The 15,673-nt window shown below is 41.0% G+C and overlaps 1 protein-coding gene across 1 annotated transcript; it reads left to right on the top strand.

The window, feature by feature from the left end:
• On the top strand, positions 1-4,319 carry LOC116220811 (beta,beta-carotene 15,15'-dioxygenase-like). Its single transcript, XM_031569346.1, has 11 exons — positions 1-435; positions 793-924; positions 1,020-1,149; positions 1,280-1,427; positions 1,723-1,870; positions 1,999-2,219; positions 2,310-2,576; positions 2,699-2,804; positions 2,912-3,006; positions 3,102-3,213; positions 3,383-4,319. Exons 1-11 carry the CDS (start codon positions 375-377, stop codon positions 3,541-3,543), a joined length of 1,581 nt encoding a protein of 526 aa, XP_031425206.1. The 5' UTR covers positions 1-374; the 3' UTR covers positions 3,544-4,319.
• The last annotated feature ends 11,354 nt before the right edge of the window (positions 4,320-15,673 follow it).

Genomic DNA, 15,673 nt, shown 5'->3' with positions numbered 1-15,673 from the left:
GTTCTTGTGAAAAGTAGCAAAGTCCACAAAAGCAATTTAGATAAAGATGGAAGGGAATTATAGAGTTTTACATATTTTCGTAGTGTGCGCCACGTCAATAGTATCTCACAGATCGTCAACAGTGCAGATTGAATGCATGTGTCGATAAAGTAAGATACAAAGAAGTAAGTTGACTGATAGGCGTCAATAAGTCATGAAAAATGTGTCACATAATACATAAACATGCAGTTACGCATGTAGGCGGTAGTGTTTAGTCGACGCATATATAGACTGGCGTAGTAAACGAAGGTGCCTTTGAACTTGACAGCATTCCATTTCACGAGAAAGCAGTCATACGTACGGCACGGAGAATACTGAGCTGACAAATCGGAATCATGCAAGCAGTATTTACTAAGAATGGATCTGAGACCCCGGAGCCCGTAAAAGCGAAAGTATCTTGGTAATTCCGAGTAAACTTTCACTCAAACTTAAATTAACTAATTCAAAACCGTCACTAAAAACATAAATGTTATTTATCTCTTTAGGGTTTTATTGTTCATTTGTGATATGAGGTTGACAGCTGCTTGACTTTCATGTTGTTGCATTTTATTGTTTTAAAACTGGTGTCAACAAGAACGATGATCTGGAGATTTATGTTTAGTATATGAGTTATAGTGATTGTTACTGAACAAAGCTGTTATCATTTTAAACTGTCTGAACCACTGGTTTGCAGCTGAACTGATGACAAAAGCTAATACTGAACATGACTGGGGAAATAGCATGATTCCTTCTTTTCTTGTGTCTGTCTGCATCCAGGAGCAATCCCAGACTGGTTACAGGGGACACTTGTGCGCAATGGTCCTGGCTTGTTCAATATTGGGGATACTGCTTACAATCACTGGTTTGATGGCATGGCTCTCCTCCATAATTTCACCTTTAAAGATGGTGAGAGAGAAGGGCATAGCACACAGCACTATCCACACTGAGCTACATTTCGCAATGCAATACAGTTACTGATAGTGAATGCTATCACTTTTCAGGTGATGTGTACTACCGGAGTAAATTCCTTCAGAGTGAGACTTTTAAAAGGAACACAGGTGCCAACAGGATTGTTGTGTCAGAATTTGGGACTATGGTCTATCCTGATCCCTGCAAAAACATATTTTCAAAGTAATACCTGAATTTCAATGCAATACATTTTCATTTTCAACTTCAACTTACTAAGTTGCTATGGAACAGAAATGAAATTACTCAACACTGATGCAGATTCAGATCCATGACACTTTTGGCCTTTCCAAAGGGCTTTCACCTACTTCAGCAATGCCATCCCTGATTTCACGGACAACAACCTTGTGAACATAATAAGATATGGCGAGGACTACTATGCTGCATCTGAAGTTAACTACATTAACAAGATTGACCCGCACACTCTGGAAACAGTGGGCCGGGTGAGTTCAAAAATTCCAACATTTGTCTTCAATTGAATTGAAATGAAAAACATTTAAAGCAAAACTGTGGAACTTAACATTTTTGTTTTGAGGACAGGAGATATCACCGATTAATGAAAATGTTTGTTTTCCTTGCCAGTGGTTTGAGAGGTTGTTCCATAGTCCTCTTGATTTACTATATGAGTTGATGTGTGGCCAAATTATTATTTGACAAAAGGTCATGGAAAGGTTACTTAACCAAGGTGTGAAAGCCCTTTATAAAGTTATGAAACACATGTGATACATTTTCCTGTAGACAAATTACAGGAACCACATTGCGCTAAACTTGGCCACTGCACACCCTCACTACGATGAAGAGGGAAACACCTACAACATGGGCACAGCGATCATCGGTTTTGGCCGACCCAAGTACATGATATTCAAAGTTCCAGCAGATGCATCAGGTATCAAGAAAAAGAAGGGTTATGGTCTGACGCGGCAACACTCAGATCGGATAACATAAAACAGATTCATACTTAATATATTCAATGTTTAAATGTTTATGAAAAGAAACACTGTTATCTGTCTGCAGATGAAGACAAGAAAAAGCCAGCCATGAGTAAAGTTGAGAAGGTGTGCTCCATCCCCTTCCGATCATCCCTCTATCCCAGCTACTTCCACAGCTTTGGCATGACGGAGAATTACATCGTCTTCGTGGAGCAGGCCTTTAAGCTTGACATCTTCAAGCTCGCCACGGCCTACTTCCGAGGGGTCAACTGGGGAAGCTGTCTCAAATATGACAAAGACGATATGGTAAGCAAATTATTTCTTTTGAAGTGTATATCCTCTAATGTTTCCACCTTAAATTCTAGAGGTACTACGATTTATATTTGTCTGTTGTAGACATATTTCAATCTGATCAACCGGAAGACTGGAAAGGCAGTGTCCACAAAGTTCTATGGAGATCCTTTTGTAGTGTTCCACCACATAAATGCCTTTGAGGAAGACGGCCATGTTGTATTTGATCTGATCACGTACAAAGACAGTAACCTGTACGACATGTTCTACATTGAAAACATGAGACAAGACACAGATAAGTTTGTCGAAAACAACAAAATCTTCTCGCCGCCAGTCTGTCAGAGATTTGTCTTGCCCATTACTGTTGACAAGGTATAGTGGACATCTCTGCATACATTTCAGTGAAGTTAAAAAAGCCTAATTTGAATTATTTGAATTCAATTTGACTGGAATTATGCCTGCTTATTCTATATGGGTCACACCTCGTCTTGCAGGACACTCCAGTGGGCACAAACCTTGTGACACTAAAGGACACAAGCGCCAAAGCAGTGATAGAGAAGGATGGCTCAGTCTTCTGTTCGCCTGACACACTCTTTGTGGGTAGGTTTCCTCCTTAAATTAACTAATGACCTGTACCATTTGATCAAATAAGCCCTTGGTTGAAAGTTTTTCTTCTTTATCTTAGCTGTCGATTTTTTCCCCCGCAGGTTTAGAGTTGCCACAGATTAATTACAAATTTAATACCAAAAAGTACAGATATTTCTACGGTTCAAGGGTGGAGTGGTCTCCACATCCAAATAAGGTAACATGTTGTCTCAACACCAGATAATGTAACAGGTATAATAGCAGGCACAGATTTACTCATAAGAGTCTTGCTGTCCATCCTTTTTCCTGCAGATTGCCAAAGTGGACATTGTCACCAGAACTCATCAAGAGTGGAGGGACGAGGAGTGCTACCCATCTGAGCCTGTTTTTGTGGCCTCACCCGACGCAGTGGAGGAGGATGATGGCAAGTAGTACAGGCTGCATGCGAAAGAGGAACATGAAAATATAGTTTTATTTCTGACAATTACCACAAAACACAGCACGTGTTGTATTGTAAGGTGAATACTATCAATAAAGTATAATGATATGTCGTTAATCATGAAATATATGTTTTCCTTCAATTTAATTTTCAGGAGTCCTTCTGTCCTCGGTCGTGTCTCTAAATCCAGCAAAATCCCCCTTTATGCTCGTCTTGAATGCCAAGACAATGGAGGAGATTGCACGTGCATCAGTGGATGCCTCTATTCACATGGACCTACATGGCTATTTCATTCCTCAAAAGGACAGTAATTGAGCAGGTTTTGGTCTTGTGGTCTGAGGTCAGAGTTTATGAAAGTGCACTATGACTATAATTCACATTATCAGTCAAATCTCAGCGAGACTGCCCCAGGGGGACATGCAAGATTGAACAAAAAAAGATATAACAAATTACTTTGAATAGAATATTTGTTAACATATAATAAGTTATTTAATACAATAATTTGTATTTTAACATTATTAACCTTCAAAGTCAGAACTGGTAGTAGCTACTTTGCTACTTCTGTAGTTAATTTGCCCTGGCCTATTGTAAACCATACAAGTAATTCATAACGTGGATGTATAGCCCTTTAATTTGTTTATTTGTTATCTATTGTATATTTGTATGATAATGAAGAATGTGTGGAGGTCATCTCAAATAGAGGAAGTGAATGCTTTTGAATGCAGGCTGGGTTTTCATTTTAGGTGTCATTGGTTTTCAAAGCACATTACAAACTGCTTTTATGAATCTCTGGTCTTAATAATCATAGTAAAACAAGACCTCTCTGTAAAAGCTTAGATGCCCATGCAGTAAATCTTATATAAAGCACTTATTTATATTAAATGGTCAAGAGAAATCATTTCAGCACCATTTGTCTTGCACAGTCTAGTCAAAATGGTGGAAAGTGGCCAGTATTGTGGGAAATAATGTACAGTATATCAATGTCTGATAAAAAGCTGTAAGCAGTCTTGTGGTTATTTAACCTTACTTACCCAACTAGCATGTTATGGGTTTGGTATTAAATTATTTTAATTATTAAAGTGCACTAACTATATATCGTCTTTCATTATTTCATCTATAAACCATGTTTCAATTTACTTTATCCAAGCATGCATATAAATGCATTGATCTTATCAAACACAATCTTGTCAATCAAGTTGTTGCGTCAGTGTAGTGGTAGTCAAAACTGATCTTGCCGTTACTTCAACAGTTATCTAAGAGGTTTTGACCTTATCCACATAACTTTTAGTAATGTAGCATCCTTCCTAACCTCCTCAACAACAGACAATTCTTGTCAACTAAACCATTCACAACAGCTTGGCAATTAAGCATTTCCAGACTACTAATTACTAATTAAGCATTTTTTTTTGTTATACACAGGACAAGATGTTACATTCCTTGTGCTATTGGTTGGGGATTTCTCACCTAAGTGTTACAACACAACAGTGTAAACGACAACCATCATTCTGATACTTACCAGTAGCCTACCTAACAACAATGACAACAAAAGCCATTTCCTAACTGCCTTATTCGTGATTCTCTCAAATTGAAATAGCCACTTCATGCACAGTCAAAGACCACATTATGCACGGCAAAAGCCCAGACTGCTAGCACCACAATTTCAATTTACAGGGCAAGAAGGTCTTGTCAATGGTATTGATAGCCTTAACAATGAATTCTGCAACCTGTCCTCGGTCTCTCAACATATAATTGTACCATCCAATGACTGTGTAGTCGATGGTACCACCTTCCTCAGCTCTTCACCGTTTTCTGTACAAAAGAAGGAATCACCTCGCCATCAATATAAAACTATAATTAAGTGGCCTCTTAGCTAGGTGTAATGTGCTTCAAAGATTAGTAATGTGGTTCAGCATAATGTGTGTCTCATGTAAGTACACACAGTTCCACAGTACTCACTCAAAGCCTACAATCATGTAATGGTTTGATTCAATGCATTTGAAAAATGAATGTGAGATGAGGCAAGACACTGAATGACATGGTTAAGATGACTAAAAGCATAATAACTGGCTTGACTTTGCACACCTCACAGCCTTAATTACAGACTAACATTGTGTAAGGAAGGGATTTTTGTGTCTGCTCTCATATGGATGCAGAGGAGATTCTGTGTCCACTTGCCACAGACACATGGAGAGTTATCTTGCTTGGAACTTTTTTTTTTTTTTTTTACATGTTATTACTTTACCAACACCAGGGAAGAAAGTATGGGGTATTTCAGTGACATGTGCAGATACATTGACTCCCTAACCCCTTTACATATTTACAGCTACTGCCCTCTGCTGTCTAAGTTCTTCCTTAAGAAGCTCCAAACAAACATAAGACTCACACAAGCTCATCTCTGTGCCCCTTTAAGTGTAAAACTGCTATTTTGCATCAGTCTATGATAAACAATATGATATAAAACATACTTCTCGTACATGTTTGATTATGTTAATTTAAGTAGTGTTTTGTAATGCCGGGATATTTACTCTGTGCTATGAACTTCAAGTATGGCTTGTAAAACAAACAGATGACAAATGCCAAGTCAACTGGTTAGTGATCTGTATTGTCAGGAAAGTGAGCAGACAACAAATAATTGGTGGTGGCATCTAACAAGAAAGAGAAAATCTCTCAGGACTTAAGTGTTGAGGTTAAGGTTAAGTGTACTGAATTTCTGTCAGGCACTGATTTGGTACAACATGATTTTTGACTCACCTTCCTCCCCAAATAATCAGAATCAGGTTTTATTGGCCAAGTAAGTTTGCACAAACAAGGAATTTGACTTGGTAAAGTGGCTCTCACTGTGCTTACACAGAATATACATCACAAAACAAAACAATACAAACAGTGCAATATTTAAGAAGTCTAAAAAAGTATATACAAGGAGGAATGCCTATATACAGGAGCTGTGAATTGTAACACAACTATAGTGCAAAGAAGTGGAGAGTCCAAGAAGTGCAGGGATAAATATTAGATGGTATGAGTATGACGGTTATACAGTAAGGCTGAAATAAATAAATATGATTGCGGGAGTAATTGTACAGTGGTTATTATAATGATCCAGGGTTATTGCACAGTGCCACAGTGGGTTAGCTGTTCAGCAGTGAGACAGAGAGGGGGAAGAAACTGTTTTTGTGTCTGGAGGTTTTGGCGAACAGAGATCTGTAGTGCCTACCAGAGGGGAGGTGTTTGAGAAGGTTGTGTCCAGGGTGTGAGCGGTCTGCAGTGATTTTTCCTGCCCGTTTCCTGACTCTGGAGGATTACAGGTCTTAGATGGTGGGCAGGTTGGCACCGATGATCTTTTCTGCAGACCTGACTGTCCGTTGGAGTCTATTCCTATCCAGTTTGGTGGCCGATCCAAACCAGACAGTTATTGAAGTGCACAGAACAGACTCGATGACTGCAGTGTAGAACAGGATCAGCAGCTCCTGAGGCAGGTTGTATTTCCTAAGCTGGCGCCGGAAGTACATTCTCTGCTGGGCCTTCTTGATGATTGTGTTGATGTTGGGTTCCCACTTCAGGTTCCGGGAGATTGTAGATCCCAGAAACCTGAAGGATTCCACAGCCAACACAGTACTGTTGAGTATGGTGAGGGGGGGGCAGTGCTGGGGGGCTCCTCCTGAAGTCCACTGTCATCTCCATGGTTTTAAGCGTGTTCAGCTCTAGATTGTTGCGACCGCACCACAGGGCCAGCTGGTCAACTTCCCGCCTATATGCAGACTCATCATCATCACGGATGAGGCCGATGACTGATGTGTCGTCTGCAAATTTTAGGAGTTTAACAGATGGGTCTCCTGAGGTGCAGTTGTTTGTGTAGAGGGAGAAGAGCAGTGGGGAGAGCATGCATCCCTGAGGTGCACCAGTGCTGACTGACCGGGTGCTGGATGTTATTTCACCCAGCCTCACCTGCTGCTTCCTGTCTATCAGGAAGTTTGTGATCCACTGACAGGTGGAGGCGGGCACAGTGAGCTGGGTGAGTTTGGTGAGGAGGACTTCTGGGATGATGGTGTTGAACGGCGAGCTGAAGTCCACAAACAGCATCCTTGCATAGGTCCCTGGGGAGTCGAGGTGTTGCAGGATGTAGTGCAGCCCCATGTTGACTGCATCATCCACTGACCTGTTTGCCCGGTAGGCAAACTGCAGAGGTTCCAGCAGGGGGCCTGTGATGCCCTTCAGATGGGTCAACACCAGCCTTTCAAAGGATTTCATGACCACAGACGTCAGGGCGACGGGCCTGTAGTCATTCAGTCCAGTGCTGTAGTGTTTCTTAGGGACTGGGATGATGGTGGAGCGTTTGAAGCAGGAGGGGACTTCACACAGCTCCAGAGATCTGTTGAAGAGCCGTGTAAAAATGGGGGCCAGCTGATCAGCGCAGGCTTTCAGACAGGAGGGTGACACACCGTCTGGGCCTGATGCCTTCCTTGTCTTCTGTCTCTGAAAGAGCTGGCACACATCCTCTTCACAGACCGTCAGTGCAGGGGGGAGTCAGGGGGAGGGGGGAGGTGATAATAGGGGGTGCAGATGATTGTGTGAAGTCTGAGTTGGAGCAGGTGAGGGGTGTGAACTAACCTGCAGTAAAACATATTCAGATCGTCAGCCAGTTGAGTGTTCTCCATGGAGTGGGGGGAGGTTTTCCTATAGTTGGTGATGTCCTGTAGGCCTCTCACAGGGTCGTTAGCTGAAAACCTGTTTTTCAGCTTTTCAGAGTAGCTTCTCTTTGCTACTCTGATCTCCCGCTCTAGTCAGTGTGTTTCTGGCCTGGTTGTACAGGATCCTGTCCCCACTCCTGAAGGCCTCCTTAATAATATTAAAGAATCATTACAGTGCAGCAAGGTTTGGTTGCACTGTTAGATATCTCTTTCATTATCAATTGCGATGACATTGCAAAATAGACCGATCATCCAAGTCTAAGAAGTAGGGCACCTCTTATCCCAAAGAGCAGCCTTTGAGCAATCACGTAATTACTGTACAGCACTACCCACTATGCACAAAGCGGCACAGAGTACAAAGTCGCCAGACCAGTGCTATAAATGCATTACATAGGCGTATTCAACAGACAAATGCCTTTTGGCTCCATGGTGAGCTCAGGATAAAAAATCTCTTTAGCTTCAATATTGACACGTGATCATTAGCTATCGCCAAGTTCATTTATGGCACCCATGTAACTACTCACTGGCACGTTCAAGGACACTAGTAAACTCGGTTGAAACAAACAGACAAAGCTGATCACATCAGACACTTGTTCAGCTAACAGTCCATTCCCAAAGACATTGTACATTCACTGATGAGTGCATTGAATTCTGTTGAGTTCTCCACTGTGACTTGAGGAGGTCTCTCTAACTCTGTCCTGAGTTGTGTGTGTTTGTGTGTGCGTGCAACTCACTTACACTTCAGTTTGTAAGAATATGCTAAGTAGCTAGACTTATTGCACATCTGTAATTTGTACCAGAGCCACATAACTTTGAAATGTCACAAGATTAAGACAGTTTGTCAATCTCTGTCCAAGTTTTCTCAACTAATTGCAAGTGAAAAGTCTACTAATGCCCACTGCATTGTTTTAATTTCACAATTTCTTTCAGTACCTTATCAATATGAACATTTTCTCATTCCTCGTAAGCCAGAGTCATGTAAAACATACGTTTGACTTTATGTGGCTATGTTTGCTTGGCTGTAGGGATATGCACCAGTGTATCATCACAATAAACCACATCATATGTTAAAATTAAGTAGGTAGGGGAAACATTACCACATCTTATAGATTCATTTTTTGTCTTGTGTATTTGTTGCAGCTTTATGCTTATATAAGCATTGCTATAAAACATAAAGAACAAAAAACATGGCAGTTTGTTAAAAGGTGGTTTTACTGTTCAACCAACGCATAAGACTTACAACAAATATCAAGACATTAATCATTTTCTCATGAAAGACTGCATGAAACATGCAACATTTTCTCAGGAAAGAGTGCAGTTTATGCCACGCTCTTTTAAACAGGTGGAGGTTCTCCTCCCATGACCATGAAGTCTGCTTTCATGAGTTAAAAATTGACTTGAGCTCAACATGTGATAAATGACCTGATGAACCTTCACTGTGATGTAACTCATACCCATAAAACCTGACATGAAGATGTACACGGCACTCCTCTCCTGATAACATAAGTTGTTTCCTTGCACCTTATTTGGGTTATCACTTTAAGATAACATGTTGTGTGCTGATAATGCAAGGAATATGGCCATCCTGGACATTTGTTTGTAATTACAGTTTTACTGGACCACACAATATAGATAGATAGCTTTGAACTCCATCACCCTGCATACAAAGGGTAACATAATTAAGGATATCTTGCATACACCTCTTCCATATCAGCCATGAACAAAGAACAAATGTATAGCTTGCTTGGATGAACAGATGACCGAGTTATAACTATATAAAATATTTGGGTCAGATTAACCTTCAAATGCCTTGCCGAACAAGCGGAAAGTCCACTGACGTCCTGTGACATTTGGAAACTGCTCAAAATGTCATATAGCTATAAAACGTTTTGTACTCATAAAACACACCTGTCAGTTAAACATTTAATACCTGTAATTCCTCTATCAACAATAAATTCAAGAAAAAATAACGAACTCTATGAGTACGAATTAAGATAACAGGTATTTTTCTAAGAAGCGTGCAGCTAGAAAGCTAAACGCTTCTTAGAAAACTACCTGTTATCTTAATTCGTACTCATTATACAGGGAGGCTCGATGAACAGGGGGAGGGGTTAAAGCTTTCACATGTCTTTATAAACCAGTCTCTCTGAGGATTCTTAGAAAACTGCCTAGCTCTGGCATCCTGAAAGCAAAATGGAGTACGATTACGGTAAAAACAAAGAAGAGAGTCCTGAGCCAGCCGAAGCAGATATCGCTGGTGAGTGTTTGTGTGAGTGTGTGTCAGTGACAGCGATGATGAACCATTTTACACAAACGCCCTGGTAATTTACTTTATTTCAAGATATGATGTATTTCCAAATGGTTTTAAACCCCTATTTGAAACAAGCTGATTGTTGATCCTGTTGGTACTGTTTACTTGGGACTAATGCTGAGCAGGGTTTATATGATATATGTGATTATCTATTCCAGACACTCATACAGTGTAACTGAAAAGGGGAATAATGTAACTTACTTTCTACATTAGGGGCAGGTGGCACTGCCCCACCAGATCCAGATGGCGCTGCGGTGCAGAAAGCTCAATACATCTGTGCTTTGTGGCAAAATATATCTTACTTTATTTAATATGCAAAGTAGCGATTCAATTGTGAATGGGTGTGTGTGAATAAACTAGACTCACAAGCACTAGAGTGCTGTTTTGGAGTAATTCGATTCGTGTGTGTTTCTCTGTGTGTGCTTGCTCTGTGAAATGCTGTCCCTCTGCTCTGTGGGGTAGCGCGGCAATTGCTATGAAAATAACATTAGCGTGATTTGAAAGTGTACAGTGGGGGAATGGGCAGTCTTAATTGTGCCCCTTGAATCCTGCCTAGCAACAGGTGCCCGCTGCCTGCAAAAACTGTACCCTGGCCCAGTGACCAAGAAAAAATAAATGACAGATCTATAAGACATTTCTACTATTTTGGACGTTTTTTCATTTAGCCTACAATGAATAATGTAGACCAACTTCCTTTTCAAGTGATCTGCATTGGTTAGTCAAAACTTTTTTTTTAAGGTGAAGGTGCTTGGACATTTATAGTGCGCCGTTCACTGTAAACTGGATTGGCGAATTAACTTTTGAGCTGATGTGTTGCTTTCGACATGTTTTGGACAATGCGCCGTTCCTATGTATATAAGCTGCATTGGTTGAGGTTTTTTTTCTTTTCTTTTTTTGGAGCTGATGGATGTGTAACAAAATGCAAGAGACTTTAATGGACAAACTATAATGAACTAACCCCCGTGTTTCAAGTTGCAGCCTGAAATAATTTCTGTATATAAACCAACATTGTATGTATCAATGAAATCTTCAAGGACACCAACTTTTTACAAAGTTTTGTTCATTTAGCAGTATGATTCGTTGCTGTTATTTGTTTCAGTTATGTTATTCGCTGCATGTTGCATGCGTAGGCTAAGTTGATATTCACATCATAAGATGCACTGTTCCTAAAATACAAACAATATAGGTATCAGACAACTCTGAGAGCATTCTCTGATTGATTACATTGTAATGAAAATCTGATTTTAAAAGCATGGAAACCTTGGACACTTGTTGAAATGTTGAAAACCTGAAGACTGCCACTGTCCATTTCTCTTGTGTCCTGGGCAGTCTTATTGTCGCTGTCGGATATCTGGAAGAGCAGCTGCACGGGAGCTCCGTGGTCCAGAGAGACCGTGATCTGGAGGTCTGACTCAGGGCACAGCCCAGCCTGCGATGACACTGATGCCTGTAGGCCCTGCACCAGCTCTAACACACACACCTCCAGTGCAGCGGAGGGGTCTGCAGCGGTGACGTTGTTAGAGGCCAGCAGAGTCAGCTGATGGCAGCCTAGACCCAGTCTCTGCACCGCCTCTGGACCCAATGTGATGTTGTGAGGGTATATGCCAATAGCGGCGGATGACAAGGCCAGCACTGTGACATCGCTCTGAACTTTGTAGGTGACATTGGTTCCTGTGAAAATGAAGTCATGTGCTCATCTTATCAACTCTAATGGTACCATTAAAACTAATTTCACATGGGCACCGCATGGAGACATTTTGGTTACCTGCCTCCAGTTCGACCTGGATTGTGAGAGGGTTGTTGGCGAGGGCTTTGCAGTTTGCGCTGATCATTGACTGGCCCATGCTGTAGCACTTGATTACACCAAATTCACTGAGTGGTTCCTGGATAGTGATGGTCTTCTGTGCTGTCACATGCCACTCACTGGTGGAGCACTCCACCCCCACAGTGAAGACCCCTGCATGTTTATACTGATGCACCACACTGGCTTGTGACCTAACCAAAGGAAAGCTGATTAAACACCACTTAGATGCTGCTAGACCCTCTTTCTAGAACCTCAGAATGTTTGTGTTCCATGTTCTATCTTTCTTTTCAATCAGAATCACATACCAGCCTACTTTATCTATGCTTGTGAGGTTTTGTGATATCCCAAATATCTCTTTTTTAGCTTAGAGATTCATAAATGTGGATGTCAACATCACAGCAAAGTGCAATTCCTAAACTCCAAAGGTCATCTATTGCATCCCTGACCGTATCATCACTTCTGCTTTCTGGATAAATCATCAACCTTCTTTTCAATGTGGGTGTAGTCTGTAAAAGTTGTGGCAACGCTACAAATACAATTGATGCAAATTGCTTATAAAGTAAAAACACACTCATCTAAACTCACTCATCAGGGCTGTATGGATCGATAGTGTGGCCATCACCTGCACTGAAAGTGCATGTCAGGTTGCCCTGAAATGGGTGCAACAGCCACTTCACCTGGATAGTGACGTTGTCAAAGACAGCAGCCAGCTTGCTCATGAGCAGGTGAAGACCTGGAGGACAATTATAAATATGTCACAGACCTCATAGGCAACAGATACCATCATTTTAATACCATTCAATACCATTTGTTGAGTGAATGATATGGGAATAGAGTTGAGTGATATGGGAACAGGTGTAGGTGGTAATGCAACAGATAAGGAGATTATGAATACAACATGGCAGGCAGAAGGGCACGTACAGTATGTACACCAAAGGTTCACACAGTCACAATGTTACAGATTAAGCTTCAGTTAAGTATTACTGACCAGGGCTGTATAATCACTAATTTTATCCTTCATGAATACTGATCCATTAATTTGCCTTGACATATTTACAGTCCATGATTTCACTATGACCACTACCAGCTATCATTTTTATGTTTTTATGTCTATAAATATGGACAATTTTGGAAAGCATAAACAATCAGGTTGAGACAGAGAGCACCTACCATCTTTACAGTGATATTCCACAGACAAGTAGCTCCCAAGACCAGGGCAAGGTTCTCCAAAAGATGATGCATCTGCCAAAGCCTGGCAGGCTTGAAGTCCATGGCAGTGCCCTTGAAATTGAATAACCGTCATTGTATTACTATTTGTTTAGGAAATGTGGTCTACTCTCTCCTCGTGCAAGGCTGTCCATTCAATGGAAAGTATCCCTGTACCAAGTATTAGATTCACAGTAAACACTGTACTTCACAGAGAGGAGTCCATATTGCACACAGTGTTGACTTCATCCCTGTAGCTCATCCGGCCTCCTCTACAAACACAGATATATTTCTGAAAGCCTCAGTAAATATTGACCTTGTTATAGTATGAGCCTTATTTATCCTCTAAGTCATCAAAGCGTGCTATGGGAGAGAGATCCTTTTCTGCTTGAACTATCAGTGATGACACAAACATTAGGGTGGCTGTGGCATTTGCTCCCTTTGATTTCATACAGAGACAGCTGAGTGTCTAGTAGTCTTAGTAGAGAGATGTTGTATCCTCACCACAAAGAAAAACACCAAATAATATTGTTGAATTATTTCTGTATATGATGTACATACTATCAATTTAGGGTGTGTAAATGTAAGTAGAAAACACATGTAAAGCAGAGAGATGTTGTGCTGACCACCATACCTGCTGCTAAATCTACTACATCCACCCAACTGCACTCCTCCTGAGAAGATGTGACGGAAGAAGAGGTGCCACCTTGGCAGTAGTGTATCGTCTTTCTACCGAAGAAGCTGTCGTCGACCTGTATCACCTGCCCAGAGCCACACTGAAGTGTAGCGTTATGGTTTGCACAAGCCATAGATTTCCCATTCTCTGAGGAAAAAGAACGTTACCAGACATGACTGGTAGGAACAGAACAAGACTGCTTTTATCCCATAAGCCTATGCACTCAGAAAAAGGAAATGAAGACTAACCAAATTCACAGACAAAGAGCATCTCTTGGGTGCAGTTGTCTGTGGCCTCCCATTGAAAGCCAGAATCCTGCAGGATGTAGCCACATCTGGCTCCTACTAAGGGCTCACCCACCCAGTTAGAGTAGCTAACATCAGAGCCATCAAGCCAGGACAGGGTTCCTAGGAGAAAGTAATATAATGTCAGTGAAGCTTTTACCAAATACATTTCCATACAGGATGAATGGTTCTAAAATTAAACAAACTTTCTTGTAGTGGTTTTTATATGGAGACTGAAACTAGACCATTTTCATACTTAATTATGCATTTCAAATACAGGCTTATTGTTGTAGTGACGAGCGGAGGTAAGGCTTCTCTTTGGCACTCACAGCATTTATTCAGATGGAGGACAATTGACATAGAGTGCGGGAAAGGCTCTGGGCTTTATACACATGCGCAGGTGGACACAGGCCTTAACACATGAGGTAACTACATGACTCCTTATCGCTAACAAAAGATACACGCTGACCTTAACAAAGGAGGGGAACATGAATACACTCTTAATAACAAACATTACACATAGAATTACACAGTACACCCTACAGTTATTACAAGCTCGGAAATATGGGTGAACTCACCACGCCCAGAGCACAACATAGGAGCACGCAGCCCTGCATGCTGCAATATGTACCCTTTATGTGATTCCTCAGATCAGGTTCCCAGTGATAACGTTGTTCAAATCAGAAACAATATATTTCCACCAAGCATGTATACTGGAGTTGCAGCTTGACCCTGGTAGGGTCTAAATTACCCAAACAAGACACGGGAGGAACACCCATAAATGGAACAATAGAAGCCGTGATAATGAGTGATAATGCTTTCTCTTTTGTGAAGAAGATAAAGCTAGGGCTGTGTCAGTCTGGCCATTAACCCATTTCAAAGGCATGAGAATAAACACATTAAGACCCAATATTTCTTGTCAACAGACTGCTGCTAATCAGAGATATCGAGAGGGCGCTGTTTTTGGTTGATTGACAGATGTGTAAATGGCTTGGAGGCAATCTGAAGTGAGAGATAACACTGATTTAAAAAAAAAAAGAAGCCGGTTTAGTGGCCGCATTTCCAGCATCATTTGATAGACAAATGAGAAACACGGCAGATATAAAAGTTCAAGGATTGTTTTGTCACCCACTGCAGAAAATCATGCAGTAAATACTTTCTCCTGTCAGCCCATAGTGTATCACATTGTCTGGTGTATCACTGCTGGGACAATTACCAAGTACAATAATTCAACCAAATCAGCTGGTAATTGGATCTGGAAATGGTAAATGTATTTATAATGTTAATCTTGATAAAGAAATATGTGGTTAGGCTAAGCAGTTATTCTTCTTGTTCCTCTACATTTCTTCAGAAGTATCAACTGCAACAACACTGTTTAAGAAACACTATTCTAAAGAAAAGGCAGAAGTAGTACACACACACACACACACACACACATACACACACATACACACACACTCCTCACACAAACAGCTTGGT

Source organism: Clupea harengus, chromosome 6, assembly GCF_900700415.2.
Source record: "Clupea harengus chromosome 6, Ch_v2.0.2, whole genome shotgun sequence".
Lineage (NCBI taxonomy): Eukaryota > Metazoa > Chordata > Actinopteri > Clupeiformes > Clupeidae > Clupea > Clupea harengus.
The sequence above is the reverse complement of the archived record's forward strand: the minus strand, read 5'-3'. Positions and strand labels throughout refer to the sequence as shown.